This window comes from Vigna unguiculata, chromosome 6, assembly GCF_037176805.1.
Source record: "Vigna unguiculata cultivar grain cowpea cultivar isolate G323 ecotype 2 chromosome 6, ASM3717680v1, whole genome shotgun sequence".
NCBI lineage: Eukaryota > Viridiplantae > Streptophyta > Magnoliopsida > Fabales > Fabaceae > Vigna > Vigna unguiculata.
The window spans coordinates 39675815-39701175 of NC_140797.1; the positions used below are offsets into that span (position 1 = coordinate 39675815).

General features: G+C 34.3%; 1 protein-coding gene across 3 annotated transcripts in view; it reads right to left on the reverse strand.

Annotated features, from left to right (window-relative positions):
* Positions 1-21313, reverse strand: part of LOC114187484 (exportin-4 protein) — a 28929-nt gene extending 7616 nt beyond the window's left edge. Inside the window, exons 1-20 of one of the 3 annotated variants that reach the window (XM_028075746.2) lie at positions 21051-21313; positions 20862-20945; positions 19886-19973; positions 18490-18598; positions 17160-17258; positions 11656-11698; positions 10861-10932; positions 10664-10759; positions 10318-10554; positions 9952-10135; positions 9418-9529; positions 9212-9298; positions 8970-9108; positions 8623-8719; positions 8447-8509; positions 6702-6811; positions 4007-4111; positions 2936-3012; positions 1744-1819; positions 847-1068 (exon numbers count right to left, since the gene is read on the reverse strand). In XM_028075746.2, the coding sequence (XP_027931547.1) occupies positions 847-1068; positions 1744-1819; positions 2936-3012; positions 4007-4111; positions 6702-6811; positions 8447-8509; positions 8623-8719; positions 8970-9108; positions 9212-9298; positions 9418-9529; positions 9952-10135; positions 10318-10554; positions 10664-10759; positions 10861-10932; positions 11656-11698; positions 17160-17258; positions 18490-18598; positions 19886-19973; positions 20862-20945 (2100 nt within the window). In that variant the 5' untranslated portion in view covers positions 21051-21313. Of the gene's footprint in view, positions 1-846; positions 1069-1743; positions 1820-2935; positions 3013-4006; positions 4112-6701; positions 6812-8446; positions 8510-8622; positions 8720-8969; positions 9109-9211; positions 9299-9417; positions 9530-9951; positions 10136-10317; positions 10555-10663; positions 10787-10860; positions 10933-11655; positions 11699-17159; positions 17259-18489; positions 18599-19885; positions 19974-20861 lie in introns of those variants that run through there. The other 2 variants (XM_085674428.1, XM_085674429.1) reach the window with 2 other exon arrangements.
* Between the last annotated feature and the right edge of the window lie 4048 nt (positions 21314-25361).

Sequence of the window (25361 nt, forward strand, 5' to 3'; positions counted from 1 at the left end):
AAAAAAATTTCAATTATATATGTATTATTAGAAACGTTTTAATTTATTCTCGTATTATATTTTTATTATTAGAGGATATCATATCTCCCTTATTATATTTCTTCCCTATTTCTTAAAATGAAGTACTCAAGTTGTCTCAAAAACACTGTTCCAACTCAATGTTCCTCTCTTTCCTAGACTTTAACAAGCGCTACATGAATAGTCCTCTGAAGTAGAGCTTACGGAAATTATACATATTCAGATTACTATTCAAAAAGGATGAAGAGCTCTTTGGATTGAGACCAATTCTTTCCTTACTGTAAAATCCTTTATGATAGCTCATTGGTTCCTTGGAAGTTAAGCAAGCGATGGCTTAATGTTTTAGAGTCCATTAGGAGAACAAATTTCAAATTTTCTCATATTAAAGGGAGGGAAATAGGAGTTGAAGGTTTAGCGACTTATTATTTGACAACTTCGGTTTTTTCAATGGATAGTTAGTTACCTCCTTGTATTGTTTCTGACTTCTTTGGGAGAGGTGTGGTCTGCTGCTCTTAAATAATATTTTTAAGAATACTGCATATGATTGATACAAGTTGTAGAGTAACTTAATTAGGCTTGCAACTTCTATAGTGATGCTATAACATTCTTTTCTTTGATTAAAATAAAATCTACCACCAATAATACATTTACATAATACGATAAAACATACTGCATACTGACAATTATGATAAATATGCATATAAAAATTGTAGTTTGTGAACGTCTGAATTTTGATATATACATCACATTAGTTACAGAAATTCAAACTAGGCAAACAACCATGTTCAAAACAGAATGTCCAAAATTGTTAAAATATTAAACTCAAACCTGCAAATCCTTCTCTCCTGGATATGATGTAAGTGTGATGAAAGCTATACGAACAATAATATCAAGAACAAGTTTCCCTTGGTTATGTTCTCCAAAGAAGCAAAGCAAAGTCTTTTTTGAACTATGCTCGTGATGATGACCTGAATCTAATATTTTCTCCGCAATCCCATCAGAAGACATCAAATACGTACGAGACCACCTTGCAAGGAACCATATAATTGACTGCATAGAGCATAAATTTAAAAGGGATTGGGAAATAATAAAGTACCTCACCAGAAAGAATCACAGAAAATTGAACTCAACATACTTAATCTCCAAATAAGACCACAATTTAAAACCAATAAAATTGGCTTCTATTGGCGTACACAGCCAAATGTTATCAATGGTAATGCCATTCTTTATTATTTTTTAAATGACTTGCTAAACTAAGAATTCTGAAAAAAAAAAAAATAGTCCAGTTAATCATTAGTATAGTAATGAACTGTACATACAGAAATTTTTTGAATCATGAATCATTTATTTGTATCATATGATAAGATTCACAAACAAGGAAAAACTATTTCACATATATCATATATTATGTTCTGTATCAAAAATTTAAATCTGAAAAAACTAAAACAACTTAAAAGTCTTATACAACAAAATCATTCATTATATTTGGAAGAATGGAAATAAAGCAAAAAGTAACAAAAGAACATATTATTTCGGGGTTTGAATTGTTAGATTCAAATCATGAATAAGATTTTGGTAATTATTTCTACCACTGAAATAAAGTAAGAAAATGACAAAAGCAACATATTCAGATTGGATGTCTAACAGAACTTTATGAATATAGGAGGTAGAAGAGCCAATTAACATTACAAAAAGATTAACATAATATAAGGTGGATTGACATACCTCCACAAGTCGCGGACTAAAAACCGATGCCCTCATTTCCGGACTGAGGCACTGCTCAGCAAATTTTATGATTGAGCTGCATTCATGCATAAGGAAAAGGGTCTTATGGATGCATAATTGGATCAGACATTATGCCTAATGCAAACTTCGACATAAGGTATTGTATTCAAGTGTTAACTTCGTGTCATCAAAATTTCAAGAATCAACTCTTCACTATTATCCTAGGAAGAACCATACTAAACAAAGCTCTTTAATTCAGACAAAGTTATCAGGCTAAGAGAATAACAGTCACTTATGTCGGTAAAATCAATGTCAATACTTTGCTTTTAGCACAAAAGGGTGGCAATTAGGACCTGATCCGTCGGGCCGGTCCGCGAAAAAAATGTGAGGCGGGCTAGGGTAGTGAGCCCGTAGTGGCCCGGCATGCATAAGCCCGTAGCCCGCGCGGGCCGGCCCGCAAGCCCGCATAAAATTAAAAAAGAAAAAAAAAACTTGCACTTATGTATATTAATTACTTTTTTTATGGACTCTTGCATTAACGTTTCAAATTCTTGTATAACTGGAAAAGACAAGTATTATGTATTTTTTAATGTGCTAAAATTTAAAAAATACATTGTGTATGTCATAGTATGAATATGATGAAAATGTTGAATTATCAATTTATCATCCAATTCCCCAAAGTCTTTACTTAATTTTGTGAACTTCTTAAAGTTTTCCAATTTTTAAACATTGAAAGTTTTATCATAAAAATATAAAAAAAAAGCGGGCCAACCGCAGGCCCATGGGCCAAGGAATATGTTGGGGGGGGGGGGGGGGGGGTGCAAGTGTTTGCAGTCCGCATAAAGTGTGCGGGGTACGGCGGGCCTTTTGCGGGCCGAGCTGGCCCGCATTGCCACCTGCATACTTTTCAGTATTCAAGAAGCACTACCAAATTTCCTCAAATTCAGTATTCAATAAGCAAGATAATTAAACTTCAACATGTGAATTTATGAATTTTCTATAAATTTATACAAAAGAACTAATACATTAGCACTACCAATTTATTAAAAAAAATCAAGAATTTTAACATAGCCTAGGAAAAACCAAGTTCCAATATCTGAACGAAGTTCACTAAACATAATTTGCTAAGATTCCTTTCAAAGAACTCAAACATCAAAATTCCAAGTAAGAAAAGCAGAAGAAAATAATATACCTGGAAAGTAAAATAACAGGATGACTATCTGCTTCAACGACATCAACAACAAACTGGGTTTGTATCGTATTAGGAACCTAAATATCACAAATGACATAACCTTAAATCAACATTGCACATTATAGTCAACATTAGGGGTGTTCATGGATCGGGTTGGGTAGGATTTGACCAAACCATTACCCAACACCAAAATAGTATCGGGTTGGATTGGGTTTCTGCATTTTTATGTTAAACCCAATTTAACCCAACTCAATCTTGAGTGAGTTGGATTGGATTGAATCAATCGTATCAAAATTTAGAAAAACTTTATATTTTTTGTTTAAAGTGGTAGTTTTCAAGCATCAACCTAATTAAAAATAATACAATCTTTACAAAATCTAACCCTAGACTTCAAGTAAAGCAATAAGTCAAGTCACAACAAACTTGTCCAAACTAATTTAAAACATAAAAAAAAAAAACATAACACAATTTGTTCATACCACAAGAATAAGAGTGAGTATCAGGTTGAGTTTTGCATTGCCCATACAAAACCCATGACCCAAACTGTATAAGAGTGGGTTAGTTTGGGTTGGACCAAATCATAATTGAAACCCAACCCAATTTAATTGGGTTGCATTGGGTCGGGCTGTGTCATCGGGTAATTGGATCCAATGAACAACCCTAGTCAACATTGCCAGAACGAATAATAAAAGTTAAACAATGAAATATTAAAGAAATACAGTTATTTTTTCTGTGCATAAAAATGGCAATTATTTCTGGTAAATCCTGTCCCTTCCCCCTAAAAACCCCGTTTTTCTTAACAGACTTTTCTCTATATTATCCCACGAGATTTGCAATATTTGCCAATTTGATACACAGGAAATGGAAATATAAAAGAAATACCCAAAAAAAAATTCTTGTGTATCAAAGTTGCAAATTGTTTACGGTAAATGTTGTCCACCTCCCAACCCCCCACCCCCTGCCTAAGCCATCTTTCCAAATAGAGTATTTTCTCTATTAAAACAAAAATATGTGCAGAACGAACAACCAGTTCTAAATGAATCAAACACGGACAAAATTCAAAGCACATACCAATGGTAGTTCCCCCTCCCCTTCATCTGCAATTACATGACCAATAATAAGCAACAATGAATAAAGTTCTTCCAATGTTTCAGTCAAGTCGATGATGCCCCTGCCCTACAAATTAAGTAAATAACTTGAGCTATGGAAATCATTCACATAACTTACAAAAATATTTATTATTTAGGGGACAAAACAAAATCACAAGTATTCAACAAATATATAAAAATACACATACTGAAGCCAGTGTCTGTATTATGAAGTTTTCTCTTATAAAACTTTAGCTTTTCCATATTTCAATTTGTTTTATTTTAACGCAACATTTCTACACTATCACTAAGAATTATGAAGCATTTGTTCAAAGGAGAAACTATTTTATTATATATATTGAGATATCCAATTCGTATTTATTGATATAAAAAGTTTTTTATTTTTTAAAATATAACCAAAATGAACAATCAAACTCATAAAAAACTTATTGTCATTTTAACCAGTTTCCAACTTGATTGCAACAAAAACTGTAGTCAAGTTTAGAAGACATTTGCTTCACAATTTTCCATAATTTGATTGCAACTAATCCCACCATCTTTTTATACACCTAAACTCTGATTTTGCCACTTATAGTTGGTGTGAGATAATGAACACCCACAAGGTATTTACAAAACATTATTCTTGTGTTTAGATAACCCTAGATCCATGTGATTACATGGGTGGTGATATAAATGACAAAATGCTAAATTAACGGTGGTTTTGATGTTAAAAGTTGCATTGTATCTTAATGGGTGTAAACCAACAGTGAACCTTTTCCTTGTGAGGGCATCCAAGAAAGGTTGATTTATCAATTAGGCAGCAACATGTGAACAGAATCTAACATTCTAATAGCAACAATCTAGGGGCAATGAACACTGCTATTGTAAGTAAATTGCTTGCTTATAATAGTTACTAGAGCACTAGACCATATCTTCCCCATAATGCTTAGAATGTAGCGGGTTACTGCAGATGTTATATGATTTTTGTTTACTGCAACAGAGTAGGGGTGAAAATAAACGTAAAGATATTCAAAGCAGTTCCAGGTTTATTGCTATGGGCATTGGGCTTTTAATAAAAATGAAATAAACTAATAGTTCTGCGCAGAGAGCTTGTTAGTGTATATATTGTAGTCAACTTGTATAAATAGTCAAACGTGTACAGCTATAGGTTTCTTTCATTGTATGTGTTCTTTTTCATTTTACAGCTGTTAGTTTATAACAGCATGAAACAATCTATGTCTATAAATACCTCTTGTACATAATATTCAAGTGTGAAATCAATTAATAAAAAATATTCTGTTCTTGTTCAGTTTTTCCCTCTCTTTTATTTGTTTCAAATTCTCCAAGAGAGCTCCTTAATTACTTTCCTGGATTTCTTATCTGATGATAGAGTACATAGGATCTGTTTGGACAAACTTCTCTATAAGCAATTCTGGGATAGAATGATTTTCTGCATAATCTAAAAGTAGTTTATGAAAAAGTTAAAAATTAGAATTCAGAGAAACTATATGAAAGAACTTCTACAATATTAGTTAATGCATAAGCTTATTTTAACTTATAAAAAAACCAATTTCACTTTTTCTTCTTATTTTTCTCCCCAAAATGTTATGGAGAAGTTAATTGCAACAGCAGTGTGGCACCTCCCAACATACACGTTTTCCTTTACATGTTAGTGTTCATTATATTTTAGAATATTTTAAATCAATTAATATTCTAGTAGAATCTATACTCAGTTATATAGCTGATATACATAACAAGAATACTGAATTTTATTTTCCTGGAGATTTTCTCCCAACTCCTTTCTCTCTAAAGAACATTTCTTTATAGAATCTCTTCCTTAGACTATCAAACACATCCATTATTTTTACATTGCTTTATCCACCTCCTGTAAAAGGGTGTAACGAACATTCTTCTAAATGAAACAAAAAAGAAATCCTGTCTCGGCTCTCCAGCCCCGTGGCTTACATCTAAATTCTTGGATTCTGAACAATTGTTCATTTTATTCTTTATGTTGTTAATAACAAATATCAACTTTTTGCAGTATCAACAATAACTGATATCAATCTTTGCAGTCAAAACAATTAATAATATTCAGAAACAGGGGATGGGGTAGAAAATAAACTAATAGCCAACAGATCTAAAATACTCATGAAAAAAAGTTCATCCCCATAAAAAAGATAGAGAGAAATCTAAACCCATTCTCTAAAACAATCTTTACCATCAGACCATTCTACTGAGATTTTCAAAATTGTGTGATATCCGATAAATAGAGGGTGACCCACATCATTTTGAGAGTCCCAAAAATTTGTAATCTATAACCATACATAAAGAAGGCTATTTTTTTTAAAACTACCTTTTTTGTGACTCAATTTTTTACCATTTTGACCCTTATAAATATAACATTTTATTAATTTATAAAAGACTACCCACTATAAGTAATACTTATCATAAAGAAAAGCTACATCTAATCTTATTATACAATTATAAAAAAAAATTAATAAAACAACTTTTTTTTACACACTTTTATAATTGTAATATAAATTTAATAATCACTTTTTATTTTAATAATTACTTTTTTAGTTATATATTTTGTTATTATTGTGAGAAAAAGTGAATACATGTGTTTCCACTAGTCAATAAAGTGCATCTTGATACCATTCCACAAATATAAAACCAACCTGATTAAGGCGTGCCACCCGCTCGGAAAATACTCTTAGGAGCAAAGGAATAGTAACATCAATAGAAGCTCTTGCAATAAGCGCATAGCAGCTTAACCTTTCATCCATGGCTGCAAAAACATTACAATTTAAAAACAAAAAGGAAATTCGTCAAGCCCAATTATGATATCGGATTGATTTCTGGTGATGAAAAATCATAATACTTTGTTATTGTAGAGGATATTTTCAAACAAGAACTGGATGTGTTCTTGAAGGAAACCATCGGCCTTAAACAAAATCAATGAAATTGAACCGTGGAAAACTATTGCAGCCCCTTTTAAGTTAATAGTTCAAATAAATCTAAAAAAGACTTTGTTCCACTTAATTCTAACTAATACTAATATGCTATAAAAAATAATACAATGACTTGAAAGGATCGATCTCAAAACATGTCACAAAAGAATGGTAGTCCTCTAGTACCACGTTGAGAAGAGAGAAACCAAGAAGGAATACAACGAAATTTGTGTGTTGGGTACACACAAGTATTATTATTTATAGTGAACAAGAGATACAATAATAAGGAACAAAATTAATATCTAATAGGGAAAATATTTGATAAGATAGTTCCCTAAGAAATACATCATATCTCCTTATTTAATGTAATCAAATCATATCTCTAACATAATCAACTCATATATCTAGCACAAACTATATTTCATTTCCAATTGCAATATTGTATTTTAGTTGTTAAGTAATTTGTGTAATATTGATGCCCCCCACACTAGGTCCCTATCCATTCCATTTCAAATATTAGTTTCAATCTGTTAATAATAAAAAAGTGATTTAATTATCAAGGAAGAGGCTACCACTAAAGGCATTTTACAATTTATGCGTTGTCATTGCCCAAGAGTGAATTATAATTTTTAGCTTGAGTGGCCATTATGTCCTAAAAATATGGTGGCACTTCAAACTCATGGCCTTTTACTTAAAATACTCTTTAACTTATTTCAAACCCACCAAATACCAATGTATGGCATGTTCTCCCAAACGCCCTTGCCTCCAACTACCTTGGTCCAATTCTAACTTGTCTTCAATTCCCAGCTTTGGATTGTACTTCATGTTTCCGCATCTCAAAGGCCGTCGCAGGTCTTACTTTCCTTTATCGCCTGGACTTGGGATTCATTTCTTAAGTTTTAGAAGCCACATGTCTGTCTGCCTTCCACCATTACTAAGCTTCCTTCTTGTTGAGTATTTCAATTTGTTATCGGCCTCTTTTTCTTATTTGGGCTACAAGTCTTCCTTAGATTTATAGGCTTTGGTACTATATTAGAATTATGAGAGTGCCCTTGTCCGTAAGTGAGAGTTAGTAAACTTTCAACTTGAGTGACTTGGATGTACAAGTGTCTTATCACTTTGGATCATTACCCTATTACATATTATTTAACTTCGTTCTATCCTGCTAATGTGGCATTTGTATTTCAACAAGGCATCAATGACCATGCAATTTTACCACATTTTGAGTTTACATTTTCAAGGCAACAACTTCCCATTTGCAGCACTAAATGGAGTTTTCAACCAATCACTGATATTATAAAACAGGATTCTGTCTGTCTCATGTCAACATCTGTTTTGTATGCAGTCTGTGTTCTATGTTCAGTAGTATAACAGCTTAAAGAATCCAGCAACAGAAAAGACAAATATCAACAAGAACATAAATTACAACATAATAATAACATGTGCAATGTTTTATAATCTTGGTTTCATACCTGATACAGAAGCATGAAGATAGTCTGAATCGCCCTCATCATTAAATGCTGTTGCAGAAGCCACTAAATAAAAAAGGAAAGTCACATTATCATAAGATAGTAAATGCAGAAAAAGAAAGTAATACAATTGTATGAAGAAAAGGACAACATTGTAGAAATTTTCATAGAGGTTTTACATCGTAGCTCGCACTCTACAATGAAACTGAAGAGATTAGCAGCAGCTGTTATCCCATCAGGTGGAAGCAAAGCATTCACATTGATTGTGTTTATTGGCTGGAAAGAGAAATAAATATAGTTCAGTGTAATCACTAGAACTAGCATATGATTAATGGGCCTTGGGGGGGCTAGCCTGGCTGGGATGTCAAGGTTACATAATGTCACCTACAACTACGTGAATTTTATGAAAAAAAATAAATAATGCCAGAACTAAACAAGTTTCCATACTTCTATTTTCATTGAAAAAATGTTATTAAAATTAGATGAAACAAGGAAAATGTTGCAAACAAGTCATTCAAATGAATACCGTTAGAATGGCAGTCCAAGTATCCAATAAAACATCACGTGCTTCCCAGCTCCAAGTCTCCTCTTCTGTGTTACTAGTCATGAGGACTTTAATAACTTCAGACATCAACATTGACAAAAAGGTAAGAGTACCCATAGGCCTAAAGTATCAAAACAAAATGTTTACCCTTGTCAGTTTATTTCAACTGTCATTATGATCAACACCGAGAAAGACCTACACTATCAAATTATGCTAACTATGACCTCATAGATTTTAGCAAACCGTCAAAATCATGGGGAGTTGTTACATTTGCAATGGCCAATAATGCTCGACAGCCATCAAGCATCTCACTGAATGAAACCAACATCAAGTTCAGGGTTAATACATATTGTAAAAACTGATCGGATGGGTATGTGTAGGTAGGTAACTGAATTTGAACGTGCATTATGCAGATGAATATTCTCCAAACCTGTCACTTTTCCCATTTTCAATAGCTTTTGAAACAGCATCAGGAGGATCTACCCACTCTATTATCCCAGATAGGAGCTGCAGCAGATGTTGCTCGTGCATTTTTCTATCATCTAAATCACGGAACAAATAATGTCAAAGAAATTCAAATAAAGGATTTCCAAAACTTATATATTTTAGGGGACAGGGGTTGTAATGGTTACACAGGTAAACATGTCCCTGAGGTTTAAGACTGATCAGGATCCTTTCATCAATAACTAGTAATCCAGTAAAATCCAGCAGCACAACTGTGCGAGTAGCAGTTTGAAATTTTTTATATTGAAGCAAGAACTGCAAAGGTTGTAATGAAGAGTTTAAAAATTTTAAAGCAACATGGGCTTCAAAAATCATTATCACTATAGTCTCATTCCATGCTTCTCAGAAGACATCTCTGTCAAATCCCTCCTAATAAAGGTAGAATACTTATCAACTTGAAGATTGTAATTAATAAAATGAAAATGCAATACGCAAAAGGGAAGACAAGTAATACTTATACCAGAAAGAAATACAGGTCCTGTTAAAGAACAAAATTGTACAACTAGCTTTCGAGCAGAGACTGCAACAGGGCAGTCCATCCAGTATCCTTCGCGTGAAAATTTCAGCCTCAATGCTGCATATAAACTCAAAAGCCATCCAACATGACCACTTAAAACTAACACGTCTCGCCATTCAGAACCAGGCTGCATATTAGCATGAAAAACATAATGAAGGCCAATTGAAGGGAGATTACAGTCTAAATTTCTAGTTATGACCTAATCATGATGTTTCTTGCTTAATGTGCAATGGTGACCAATATGTAGTGTGTTACGTTTAGTTCTATCAAATTCATGTGCATTGTTAAGTAAGCAAACCAACTCATTACCTGCACTACGTGATATTCAGACTTTTTAAGAGAATCTCCATCCTGTCTAACTCCAGCAGAGAAGACATTTACATTTAGTTTTGTGTCACTGGTATTGCTACGAAAATCCCAATTCAGGATTTGAAGCATGAGATCCAGTGCAGCAGTGCAAACTTTAACCTCGGGTACAGCAGAGTCAGATTCAATAATCCGGTTTGTGACACTTAAAGCCGCTTCTTGTGCCCAAAGGTAGAATGTCTATAATATAAAAGAGGGGATAACAATTCAGGAAGCTATGCTAATTCTAATGAAAATCAATTAACTTGGAAAAAAAAAACTGAAAATACATATTAAAAATCAGAAAGACCTTCAGGTACTCCCGTTCAAGTGACCTCCTACACTGCTCATGAAATTCCCTTGGAAGGCCCATAGCACTTGAAGTAGATGGAGAAAATTCTGATAGCTATAGATATTGAATGAAATAAAAAAACTAAAACAACACGTTTAAAGCCAAAGCAATAAGAAGAAATGGGTAAAATTTCTTAATCGTAAAAAATCTAATACCAATGATTCAAGGAATTTTATTCCAGCAAACTGCATGTCTATGCCATGAGCACCTACAATGGCCTTGTTCACCTGCAATATATAAAACTGTCAGGCTTGCATGAAACACGGATGTTTGAGAGTAAACTAAAAATCCTCAATGGTATGGCCTCTTAAAGTTAAGTGAATAGAATAAACAGAAGATGAGGCAAATAATAGATTAGCAATTGCAATGGTTAGTCATCTGAAACATCTTAAAATGTAAAGATGTTAAAATCTAGGAAAGAGAAAAACAGTGAATAGAAACCGTGTGTTTCTAAGACTGCACGGATGCTTTTTTTATACTGAGAAAAAAAAAATCAATACAAGAAATAGGGGAGATTTTATATCGTCTAATAGCAAAGATATAATACGAAAGTAAATAAATATTTTCTGAATAATATATATTCCTAATTATTTAGGATCAGAAAGACCTTATTCCTATAATTATAATAATATTTCTGATTATAAGATCAGCTCCTTATTTCTACACAATCCCATAATGAGCAACCCAACAAAAAGTTTCTGTCCAACTAAAGAAAACTAAATTACCACTCAAATTTACTTTAGTAGTTCAGTCATCAGTGTAATCAATTCAGAGAAATTTGAACAGCCCACTGATAATTTACGCATATAATTAGAATTGTGACAAAATTACTCATTTTGAGACCAGAAATATGAGCGGAATTAAGAAAAAGTAGCAGACAGGCAAAAAGTGTAATATTGAGACCAAAAAAACTGAAAGCAATTATAAACAGAAACAAAATATGTCAGCACCTGATAAAAGAAAACCACCTTCTCTCCAGCCATAAACTCAAGCCTACAAGAAAACATTTACCAAACGAACTGTAAGACAAATGAAACCATAACCACAAAACCTTAACTATACTGATCTACAAGAATATAATAATCTTTTTCTTCTACAGAAAATACACAACTTGCTATAATATACTTGAGACTGAGACTTTAAAATATATGAGTAGTGGACAACAGTACCACTCTCCTCCTCTTCTATTTATAATGAAGCAAGTACATATGAAAAGACTACTCTAAGATACTAGGTATGATTACATGCAGCAGTAGATATGGCAGTAGATAGTTTCCCACACTCAACATCCTATACATAGATAGTTTCCCACACTCAACACCCTATACATAGGGTTAATGATACAATAAGTAATAATTCTAACACTCCCCCTCAAGCTGGAGCATACAAATTGTATGAACCAAGCTTGGAGCAAATGAACTCAATCCGAGGTCCCCTTAATGATTTGGTCAACACATCTGCAAGTTGGTCATTTGACCCAACGAACTCAGTACAAATTTCCTTGGTCATCAATTTTTCTCGAACAAAGAGGCAGTCAATTTCTATGTGTTTAGTTCTCTCATGAAACACTGGATTTGATGCAATGTGGAGAGCAGCCTGGTTGTCACAGTACATCTTCATGGTCTGAATTTCACATAAGTTAAGCTCTCGAAGAAATTGTTTTACCCATATGAGTTCACACGTGAGAGACGCCATTGTCCGATATTCAGCTTCAGCGGTGGATCGAGCCACTACATTTTGCTTCTTACTTTTCCAAGAGATAACATTTCCTCCAAGGAGGACACAATATCCCGTAGTAGAGCGTCTGTCAATAGGAGAGCCTGCCCAATCAGCATCACAGTACCCAGAGATTTGAACATTTCCTTTATCTTCATATAGCAAACCTTGTCCTGGAGCCTTCTTGAGGTACCTTAAAATACGGATGATGGCATTCCAATGTCCAAGACATGGAGTCTGCATAAACTGGATAACAATTCAACCTGCGAAAGATAGATCAGGCCTCATAATAGTGAGATAAATTAACTTTCCAACGAGCCTCCTATATCTCTTTGGATCGGAGAATAATTCGCCTTCTTCCGTTGTTAACTTCTGATTTGGGTCCATAGGACTCTCTACTGGTCTGCAGTCAATCATACCTGTTTCTTGTAATATATCAAGAGCATATTTCCTTTGAGAGATTACAACTCCATCTTTTGACTGAGCTACTTCAATGCCCAAGAAGTATTTGAGGCTTCCGAGATCCTTGGTTTGAAAATGTTTACACAAGTGCTCCTTCAGTTGAGATATTCCAGTAGTATCATTTCCTGTAATAACAATATCATCAACATATACTATCAGGTAGACACATTTCCCAGGAGAGGTATGTTTGTAAAAGACTGAGTGATCTGCCTTACTGCGTCTTAACCCAAATTTCTGAACAATGGAGCTGAATTTTCCAAACCAAGCTCGTAGTGATTTTTTGAGGCCATATAAAGATCGATGCAATTTGCATACCATAACAGACTCCCCCTGAGCAACAAACCCAGGAGGTTGCTCCATGTAAACTTCCTCCTCAAGATCACCATGAAGGAAGGCATTTTTGATATCCAATTGAAGAAGCGGCCAGTGACGAATTGCTGCCATTGCAAAGAAGAGGCGAATAGTAGTCATCTTGGCCACGGGAGAGAAGGTGTCACAATAGTCAAGGCCATAAACCTGAGTGTACCCTTTTGCAACCAATCAGGCTTTGAGTCGATCAACCTGACCATCGGGGCCAACTTTAATTGCATACACCCATCGACAACCAACAGCCTTCTTACCCGAAGGGAGGGGCATGAGCTCCCAAGTATGATTGCTTTCAAGAGCCTGCATCTCTGCAATCATGGCTTGTCGCCATCCAGGATGATCAATTGCCACATTTTTGGGTATAACAACAGAAGACACTGAGGATAAAAGTGAACAATAGGAAGGCGATAATCGGTGATAGCTAAGAAAATTATAAATGGGATGTGGATTTCGAGAGGAACGAGTACCTTTTCTGAGAGCAATGGGCCAACCTGAATCACCTTCAACAGGAGTCGTGGGATCAAGAGACGAGGGAGAAGAATCTGAAGTAGGGGATTCACCATGTTCTTGAACAACTGGACTATTCGTCGGCGTCCTGTGTTGGAGAGAATCAATAGGTGGAGATGATGGCTCAGGAGGACTTTGGTCGAGACTTGGAGTGACAGGGACATTGGAACTATTGTACTCAACCACGGGAATAGGAAGGACCTGCTGTATGACATGGACATCTTGAACAGAGGGAGAGAAGTAAGGGGTCTGTTCAAAAAATGTAACATTGGCAGACATGTAATATTTCTTGGTTTCAGGAGAGTAACATCGATACCCTTTTTGAAGTCGTGAATAGCCCAAGAAAACACATTTGAGAGAGCGAGCAGAAAGCTTGTCTAACCCGGGAGACATGTCATGAACAAAACATACACAACCAAAAACTTTAGGAGAAGTGTGAAAAAGAGGATTTTCTGGGAACAGAATGGAGAAAGGGACCTTATGATTAAGAGAGGAAGATGGCGTCCGATTAATAAGAAATCCTGCAGTTAAGATGACATCTCCCCAGTGATGGACAGGAACGTTGGCACTAAGCAAAAGGGTACGAGCAGTTTCAACTAAGTGTCTATTTTTTCTTTCGGCTATACCATTTTGTTGTGGCGTATGAGGACAAGTAGACTGGTGCAGGATACCATGGGAACTCAAAACATTAGAAAGAGCAGACGAAAAATACTCTTTGGCATTGTCACTTCTTAAGATTTTAATTACTTGACCAAATTGATTCTTGATTTCATTCAAAAAGGATGTGAAGAGGGATAATAATTCAGAACGATCATTCATAAGATAGACCCAAGTACATCTCGAATATTCATCAATGAAAGTAACAAAATACCTAAAGCCAAAAGATGAGACACGACTAGGTCCCCAGATATCGGAATGGATGACAGAAAAACTAGAAGTACACTTTGATTGAGACCTTTTAGGAAAGGTAGATCTAACATGTTTTCCTAGTTGACATGACTCACATTCTAAAGTCTGGAGACGACTAAGATCAGGAAACATTTTCTTTAACTTGGACAGGTGAGGGTGACCAAGCCGATCATGTAACATTTTAGGATTGGGAGCTGCAACACATGACACACGTGGACGAGATCCAAAATGGTATAATCCGCCCGCTTCATATCCTTCTCAAATCTGTCTCCCCGAGCCACGCTCCTGTATAACAAAAGATTTGTTATCGAAGGTTACAGAGCAATTCAATGTTTTGGTTAACTGACTTAAGGAAATTAAATTGAAAGGACAATTAGGGACAAAAAGGACAGATTTTAAATTTAAGGACGGAGATAAGATGGCTTGACCGACTCCCTTTGAGGATGTTTCAGAACCATTCGCGAGGGTTATAAAATGAGATTTTTCTTGAAATGAAATGGTTAAGAACAAGGAGGTATTACCAGAAATGTGATCAGAAGCACCAGAGTCAATTACCCATGAATTGTGACCTTCCATGGATTGAGAGATGCAAACAGTTGATGTACTTGGAGCTTGAGATGATTGTGCCAAGCTGTTGGATTTGAGGCGTAGGTACTCTTGATACTCGTCCTCAGTGAACTTGGAGTCAGTAGTCTCTGCCTGGGAGACATTGGTTGTTTTGGCAAGAAATCCATGTAAAGTGTAGCAGTTTTCTTGGGTATGACCCATTCTTTTACAATACGTACACTGAGGACGCCCACGACCTCCACGTCCACCTCCTCTAGTTCCACGACCTCCTCTTCCTCGGGTGGCGACCATGACAGATGGTTCCATTACAGCAAGAGTTTCTGGAGTTTGAAGAGTTGGAACACGTATCATGCGGGAGATCAAAGTTTCCATGGAAGGAACCTCATGAGAGGTCAAAAGCTAATCTCGGATATGATTAAAGTCTGGGTGTATAGCGCGGAGGATCATTACCATATAGTACTTGTCAAGCTTTTTCTTCATTTCATCTAGAGAGTCGACTTCCAAGAACATTCGAAGTTCTTCCACAGCAGCTTGAGCGTCATTCATGAATGAAATCATATCATGGTTAGTCATTTCAATAGATGCCAACTTGTTCGCCGAATCATAGAGGCGTTGAATATCATTTGCATAGATATTTTGAGTTCGCTTCCAAAACAAGTGGCAAGTTTTTAAGGCCCGTAGGGACATCAAAAGTCGTGGTTCCACCGACTGCCACGATCGAGCACATAGTTGGAAATCTGCTTGTTTCCACTGTTCAGCTTTTTCAGAAGGTACGTGGCTGCCATCTTTCTCAAGGTGTTCGTGGTGTCCTTGACCGAGAAACCACATCTCGACGGCAGCGGACCAAGATAAGTAATTTTGGCCATTTAGTTTCTCGGACGTAATGCAGGGGCTTCCGGAGAATGAAATAGCACTCCCAGTACCTCCAGTGGCCATGATATGATCAAGAGAATAAACAAAAACAGAGAGGATCTCGGAAAACAGTGAAACAGTGACGATTTTCGAATTTGAAAGTGACGATTTCCACAAGAGGTGCTACTGGACTTCACAGGAACAGAGGTTTGATGGTCAAAACGGGTAGAGGAGGCTCCAGCGACGGCGACGGAGGTGGCGCGACGACGAACCGATGACTGGAAGGCGGCGCGTGGGCGGCACGCGCCTGACAGCAGCGAACAAAGATGACGCGCGTGGAGGCGCGTGGCGACGGCGCTGCCTGCGACACCGGCGGGGTTGGCTGTCACGCGGAGAGGTGGTTCAGATCCGGTGGTTTCCGGACGGAACTGCGTCGGTGGACGGCGGCGGACGACGGCGAACGGCGGCGGACGACGGCGAACGGCGGCGTAGGACTGCAGACAGTGGCAGATAGTGTTGAAATGTTGTTTAGCAGTGTTGGGTAGTTCAGAAACGAGGTTAAACGAACTTGCACAGCCGCGGACAGCGGCGGTGACTAACGGCGATCAACCGAGGACAGCAGTGACGGACCAGATGAGACAGAAACCAGAGCGGGATCGACCCGCTCTGATACCAACTTGAGACTGAGACTTTAAAATATATGAGTAGTGGACAACAGTACCACTCTCCTCTTCTATTTATAATGAAGCAAGTACATATGAAAAGACTACTCTAAGATACTAGGCATGATTACATGCAGCAGTAGATATGGCAGTAGATAGTTTCCCACACTCAACATCCTATACATAGATAGTTTCCCACACTCAACACCCTATACATAGATAGTTTCCCACACTCAACACCCTATACATAGGGTTAATGATATAATAGGTAATAATTCTAACAAATATAAGAACCACATAGTAGAAAAAAAACACTACAAATATATGTATAAATGAGACATGGTTGTATGCAGGTTACATATTCAGTTAATCTCCTAATAAAACTAAAATAAAAAATAGAATGCACTACTTACCAACCCCTTTTCATCAACTGACTAGCCACAGATGCGACCTTTGCTTGAACATAACCATCAGGAGAACTAGCATGTTGCATGATATAGCACAGACAAAAACTGCAAGTAACAGATATTGAAAGAGGAATCGGACATCAGAGTAAGAGAATAAAACTTATGTTTTTTGTAAAACTGAGTGGCATTTGTCACATTAGCAAAGTGGTTATTTCTGCTACATACACATCAGCAAAGTAGTTATTTCTGTTGAGCTTAGTCCGACATTAGCTTCATGCTTGTATTATATAAATTGCATCTCTCACTTTAAGAAATCAGAAAAGAAATAACTGAGTAATTATTTTTCACATTTACGTTTACTTTTTTTTTTAGATCTAAGTTTTATTTTGACAATTAGTAACTAAAGATCAAATAGAAGCATCAGCATGACTATGTCTGACAGAAAGTTGTCTTGTAACTATCAAACAAGAGACATGTTATACATATTTGGCTCCCTCCCAGTTCTTGAGGCAACGATTTAGGAACAACCATACTACTTGAAGCCATAACAATATATTTGGTAACACATACATAGTTCCATGCACTACCTTTAGGTGGATCGATAAGGAAAGTCTAAAAACAAATGGCACAACAATGTTTTCCTTTTTTATGACACAGGAAAAAAGATCAAGTATCAGTATTATAAAATCCAGACAGCTATTAAAGAGGTATACATACATCAGTTATGTTTTACATCTATAGTCTTGATAGGCCCTTCATTTAAAGTGCGCTTTGTATTTCATTCAATTTTGCAGTCCATGGGCATATGCATAGTACTGAAAGTTCATGCCTTTTCCTATTTTATTTTTCTCATCACAGCTTTTCTTAACCACAAAAAAAAATTGTGCTAAACATGATGCAAGAATCTCTGCATTATCCTATTCACCAGCAAAACACACCGAAGAAGGGTGGCTGCAGTATGAAAAATCTTGCTCCAAACCCGATAAATGGGTTGGGTCTCTTTAGGAAAAATTAATGCTTAATACAAATAAAATCGGTTTGGCTTGGGCCAGTTGGGATGGGAAGAATGTGATGGGATATATTAACCCAAACCAACAAGGTTTATTTCTCACCAAATCATGGATACACAACTCAAGCCTTTTTTACCTTTGGGTTGGATTGAGAGGCTTCACAAGAGTAATGTTATCAACAGTAACAACTTTTTGGTAATGTATGGAACAACTACTATTAGGTACATCAAAAAGATGTGTTATTGTAAACCATATGAACAAGGCTACTTATGATGGAAATATCAAAAACAACACAAAAGTTAGTGGAATAGAAGGTTATAGAAAACCTTATCAAGTTTCTCTTGACATCAGCACTGAGAACAACCCATTCTCTAATAGCTGCTTCTCGGATTGCTGCAGCTGCTTGAAACCTTGCAGTTGCCACCTGGGAATTTTCTGCACAGATAAAACCATTGCAGTATTTTAGAAAACCTATAAGTTAAAAGAGAGAGAGAGAGAGACAGTTCCTAAGAACTTTGTTATTTCATATTCTAATCTCACAAGATATGAGATCAATTTACATAGTAACAGAGACTAGCACAAGATAAGCAACAAGATAGTCTAACAAAGTTGATGCAGCAAAAAGCAAAAACAACTTATAAAGTATCATCTAACTACAGTAACTAACTATGCTGTTGATAAAAAAGAAGAAGCTGATGTAGCAGAAGCCAAACAACATTAACTAATCATGCTCATGAGGCAGATAGTCAATTAGCTTACAAAGAAAAAGAGCAGAACTCTACTACTCCTCCACAAACTCAGGCTTGTGAGAAACTCAAAACCCTGAGTTAAGCAAGTCTTCAAAAGAGCTTGGTCAGGATATGAGCAACCGGAGCTTGGGCCAGAATGATATATATTTTAGAATTTTTTTATTATATAATACTTGCTCCTTATTTCTATAATTATAACATGTCACCTCAAGTTGAAACATGCAAGTTATACACACCCAACTTGCTACAAATATTTTCAATATTTGGTCCTCTTAGAGTTGACAAGTCTAATGGCAATATCTCCAGATTCTAGTTTTTTATGAAATGACAATTCATCTCAATATGTTTGGTAATCTCATGAAAGATAAGATCAGAAGAAATGTCTAATGCTTTCTAGTTGTCACATATAAGGTGTATTGAGGAACTTTCTTCGAATTTAAGCTCTTTAAGGTGTAGTTTAAGCCATGAGTTCACAAGTGACTAATGTCATTGTCCCATATTCAACTTTTGCACTTCATCGTACCACAACATTTTGTTTCTACTATCCAATCAAAGTCACATACCCAATAATTTCAGTATTTCCCTTATCTTCTTAAATGAAACCTTTCCCAAGAGCATTCTCAATATAGTTTATGATCCATATGATGGCATCCCAATGGTAACGAAAAGGAGAATTTAAAAAATTGAATTACTATGTTCACTGTAAAGGTAATGTTAGAATAGGTTAACTTATCTTTTTGTTTATCTCTAGAAAGCTAAAAAGATGTTTTTATTTGTCACCTAGGTGTAGTCTTTTCATATCTTCGTATCTTTGATGTAAGGACTCTTATATATAAATGCATAAATAGGCTGAGAGATGTATTAATTTCTTAAACATCCGTTATCATACGTCCACTCTCATATATTTGAATGACCAATATCATTTGCATTACACAAGGCAGATATTTTGTTTGTCACACAACATGAAACTCACCAAGAATGAATTGGCAAGTCTTATATGGCTGAGAAGACTGGCCTAATGACAAAATAAGTGCCTCTGAAGCTCCTGGATTGATATGCATCTGAAAATAAATGCATAACAAGTATAAGAACATGACTACATATGTATATCTATTTGCATGTCTATATGTTCATATACATACATATGTATATACATATATACATACATATATCTCTACATAAATATACATATACATATATATATATATATATATATATATATTTTAACGGTGAAAGGGAGAGGTTTTATATGCGAGTAAAGGTAGTTCTCCTAGACATGATGAATGGGTAATCGACAAGAACCAAAAAGATTAGAAAAGAGGCCAGGAGTTAAAACAACATTTTATTATGCAATACAAAGAGTAGAAAATGCAGAAAATACGATACTGTGTGTTGCACACTTATTTCTTGTCAAATAGTTTCTACTGACAAATGAAGAAGATTTCAGAAGCAGTAATACACTTGCCATGTTCATCAGTTTAACATCTGCCTTGTTTCGGAAAAAATGTTTAGAAATAAATTCTAAAGAAAAAGGCAAATATACTACCATATTAGTGTATATAACATAATAATTGATTCTTTTGTGAATGAATGTGATCGCGCTATTTTTTTTTTTTACCTTCTAAACTGGACAAAACAAATAAAACACTCATCAGAATAATCACAACCCATGGAATTCCACTCCGCCGATCTCTCATTATATACCACAAGCATGGGAGGAATAACAACAGACGTCAAAGTACATATCAGATACTCGAGCTAGTTCTATAATCAGAACCAAGGTGAACACCTAAACGTGAAACGGATGTTTTCATAATTTAGTATTTAGATTCTCAATCCAATTTCACAACTAGGGAAAATGAGTTCATTATTCTTATCTCTGCATTCTCTCCTTCTCCACTTCCAAAAAAAACGAGCGGGGGATTATAGCGGGAGAGAATGATTGGAACCTGAATGGAAGCGCAAGCCTGCTCGATGGCTCGCATGGTGGACTGAAGCTCTTTCAAATCTGTAGTTGGCGTAAACCCTTGCATCTTCGCGAGAGAACGAATTGGAGAAAATGAATTGAAAATAGTTTATCAGGATTCAATTAGTTTTGATTGGCTAAATTTCGTTACATGCATTAACGGAAAGATCACCGCGGAAACACGCCTCGTTTCGTCGCCGATGATGACAAGAAGCTTGAGAAGTGGATGAATCGGAAAATGAGAAGAGGAGAGTGAAAGAGTGAGAGTGTTAGGGGTTTAGGGTAGTGAGATAAGAAAGAAGAATTTATTTGAAGCGCGGTGAGAGCAGAAGCAAAGGGTCCATTGGACTGTGATGTGTCTCAGCGGCTGGGTTGAGTCCCTCCACTTCTACTGCACCCAACCCAGTCTCCTTTCTTCTGTGTGTCCAAGTTCCGAAATACCAGAGAGTTTTTTTTTTTTTTCTTGACTTTACTTTACAAAACTAAAAATAATACTTGTAATAATTAATAAAATTAAAATTTTCATTTAGTTTTAAAATAAATAAAAAAAAATAGCAAATTAAGAGACTAAACAAAAAAATCTAGCCGCCTTAATCCAAGAAAAAAAAAACCTACAAATACCCTAAATGAAAATTTGCTATGTAAATGCACATGATTATGTGATTAATATTAAAACTATCACATTATGTTTCAAATGTTGTAAATTTAGGTGTAAGTTGTAAATAATACAAAAACAATATAATTTCACTCGAGGAATAGTAAGGTTTGTTTGGTGCCAAAAAATTCTTTTAACTTTGTTTAAATGTTTTATTGATGTAGTGCTCCGCCTAAACATTTTAAAAGATATTCTTCGTATTTGTGTTAATATTTTATTTACATCTTTCTAAGATTATTCTTAGTCTCTAATGAAGAATCTTGGTTTACAGATGTTAGTAATTTTAATAATTTAATTAGGAGTAAATAAAAACATATATAACTATTACATATCAAAGTTATAGGGATCAGGGTTTCACAAATTAAGAACTTAATTTTCTTAATAAAGTTTATTTTATAGATTATAGATGAAATAATAAAATAGGAAAACCATTTATAAAAAAAATTGAGAATCCTCTTCGTCTTTTTTATGTATTTTATTAGAAAGAAAAACAACTGTGAGTTATTTATATGCAAGGGTAATTTGTTGGACAAATCACAAAAAGAAAATATTTGTTTCAAAATAAATGGATAATTTTCGAATCACTAAGTGAGATGGCATTGGAGAATAATGTCTACATTTTAGGCTAAATGCTTTTCTAAACAATTATTTATTCGCTACACGTATTATGCCAAGAAAATTCTATCTATTTTCTTTTTATGTATAGTGTATAATTTGCTAAAAAAAAATCTATTTCACTTAGCAATTTTGGTATAAAGAAAATTCCTTCAAAATTCTATTCCTAAAGTGACTAAGCCATAAATATTTTGATAAGCAACATTCATAGGATGTTGTGAGTGTAAAACAATGCAACAGTCGCATATAGTAAGGAATAAGTATCATTTTTGTTTGTGGAACATATGACAACTTTTAACTTCAATAACCTAATTAGACCACAAAGTTCACATAAACACAATGCAAACTTTTTTTTGTATTTTTATCAAACATTTGGTGTGCAACAAGAATTTAACATAATGTATTTACAAATTATCAATATTAGACTTCAATCACTTCATTCCCATGAATTATAAATTATCTCAAATGCATATTCATGTTAAAATTAATTCACAAGAATGCTCAAATCTTATTCCTAAAGCCTTTAAGCCTGATCACTGATCAAATTTGAATCTCTTAAATCTTCAACAAGTGGAATCATGCATTAGTTTCAAGAGTTTAAGATTACTAATGAACTCAAGTTCTATTCTTATATATAAACATCCATTAGGTATTTAATTTCAAGTTTAGATTCTAAAGACATTTTCCAACACCTCAATAATCATAAATCAAGCATGAGAACAATCCACATCAAACATAAAACATGAAACTCAAATACTAACTTTAATAGAAAGGCATATATATTTAACAACATAATTATAAGAAATTACTGTTTTACATATAATCTCAACAATCATGCTTCATTGAGTTCCACCTTATTTTTCTCCACCATAATTGCTTCCTATTGACTTATTTCACACACTCGTAATAGATATTAGTAGTAAAAAAACATAAATCAACTAAATACAAAATACTACAAAAACAATATAAACTTGAGGATTAAACAAGTAAAAGTTTTGGAAAAGTTTATTTTATGCACAAAACCAAACACCAATAAAAGGTAGAAAACAATGTTACCAAACTCCCCAACACTTAAAACCTTGCTTGTCCTAAAACAAGAGATAACTTGACTTAGGAAGACATCTACTTGACAAAAGTCGAAAATTTTATAAGCAAGTTTACACAATCAATTTAGATAACATTAATTAATGCTATACTTCCAAAACAAAATCAAACACAATATGTGTAACTTATAACTCCTTAGGTATGATGCTCACAATATAAATGTCACAAAAATGAATTAGGTGTGATCATGGAATGGATTTGTAATGATCCAATCCAAACCCAATTTAGATCCAAATAATTGGATTAAATTTGTTATTAAAATCCATTTTTTCAACAAAACTACTTTGAAATTTTTTTAAAAAAATATTTGGATTAATAATTAAATCTCAATCCAAATATTTGGATCAAGTTCAAAATCCATAATTCATTTTTTATAAAATAAATTTAAACTGAATTTTCTAAAAATTGTGTTCTTAGGGCTGACATGATCGAATTTGGCAGAATTTTGGTTGTAACCAACTCGATCGAATTTCTACATGGGACTGACACGGTTGACTTTCGCTCGTTGTTAACCTGGCCAAATTTTGGTCAGGACCGACTTGGTCAAATTCGGTTGAATTTTGGCTACGGTTCACCCAACCAAATTTTTGTCGGGGCCGACTCGGATGAATATGTCAAAATTTTGTTCAAGCCTAACTCGGTAAAAATTTGCAGCATACACTCGAATTTTGTGCCCGATCAACATGGTCGATTATGGCCAAATTTGGGCTAGACTTGTATGGATTTTGATCAAGACCGACATGATTGAATACATGCTTTAAGAAATATTAACAATTTTGGCAAAAATGTTTCATATAATTGTTCCATATGGGCATTTAGGTGGGGTAATGATCCAAATAAAAAATAAATGAAAGCTCGATGTTTTTTGTTTCCCTGTTATAATTAGAACCACCAAGTTCTATCCATTTATTAATTAGACCCAACGGATTTTTTTTTGTTACGAGCCAAAAATTCAAAAAAAAATCTGGATCCTAAAAGAAATTAAATATTTTTAGAATTCTTCATTAATATGTGGCGTTGACTTTAACACCGTATGGTCAAACTAACAGTAAGGATCAAATTAAATATTTTTTTAAGAAAATGAGGACCAAATTGAGACAACTAATAACTTGAGGACCAAACTGAAACTTCTTGACAAATAGAGGGACCAAAAGAGTAATTTAACCTATATTTTTTTGAGTCATATGAGGTTGAACACAAATTAATACCTTGTCATTTGGACGCATGTCACTATGCATTTCCTAATAAATGTTCTCTTCAACTCTTTTATACATGTCTTCTATGTCCCTAACAAGATTACGGACTTTAGGATCATCAGGATTACCAAGGGTATGAGTATATGATAATTTTGTAATTTTTAATGCAAATAAATAAATGATATTCATGTGTGACTTTGATTTATGAATATTACATGCAACTTATTATAATCTTTTAGTATTTCATCAAATTTGTAATTTGATTATTTTTCTATAAAACTTGTGTATGTAATATGTGTTTTTTTACATAATATAATATATGTTTTTGTACCTACTATAATGCATGTTTTTTGTACGTACTATAATGCATGTTTTTGTACGTACTATTTATATGTAATGTATATTAATATAAATTATATTGTTGTATGATTAATTTATATATGTGAATATTATTATTTATTTTGGTTGCATTATAAATAAAGTTGATGCAAATATTTTTTTTAAATGATTGAATGGTAGGTAAATTTTTAATGAATTAGCCACGACAATTTTGATGGATTGATATTTATAATTACGTAATAAATATAATTGCAATTAATTATATACGATGTGATTAATTTTTATCCATAAATTTTCTTACATCTATACATCTGTATGATTAATTAAGATGAAATATTGCAAAACTTTAGCTCCGCATAAGTTTTATGTCATTGGATTCATTAATCAAGATATGTGTTTGGATCCGAAATACATAATAGTATAATAGTTTTATCGTGATATGAGTCTAATTGAGTAAGACTCTAGTGTACACGAAACACCATATATTCACATATTAGAAAGATTACCATGTATAACATAAAACTTCATCGCCGATTTTTTCTAATTGAGCCTCTCTATCCGTCATTATACCTTT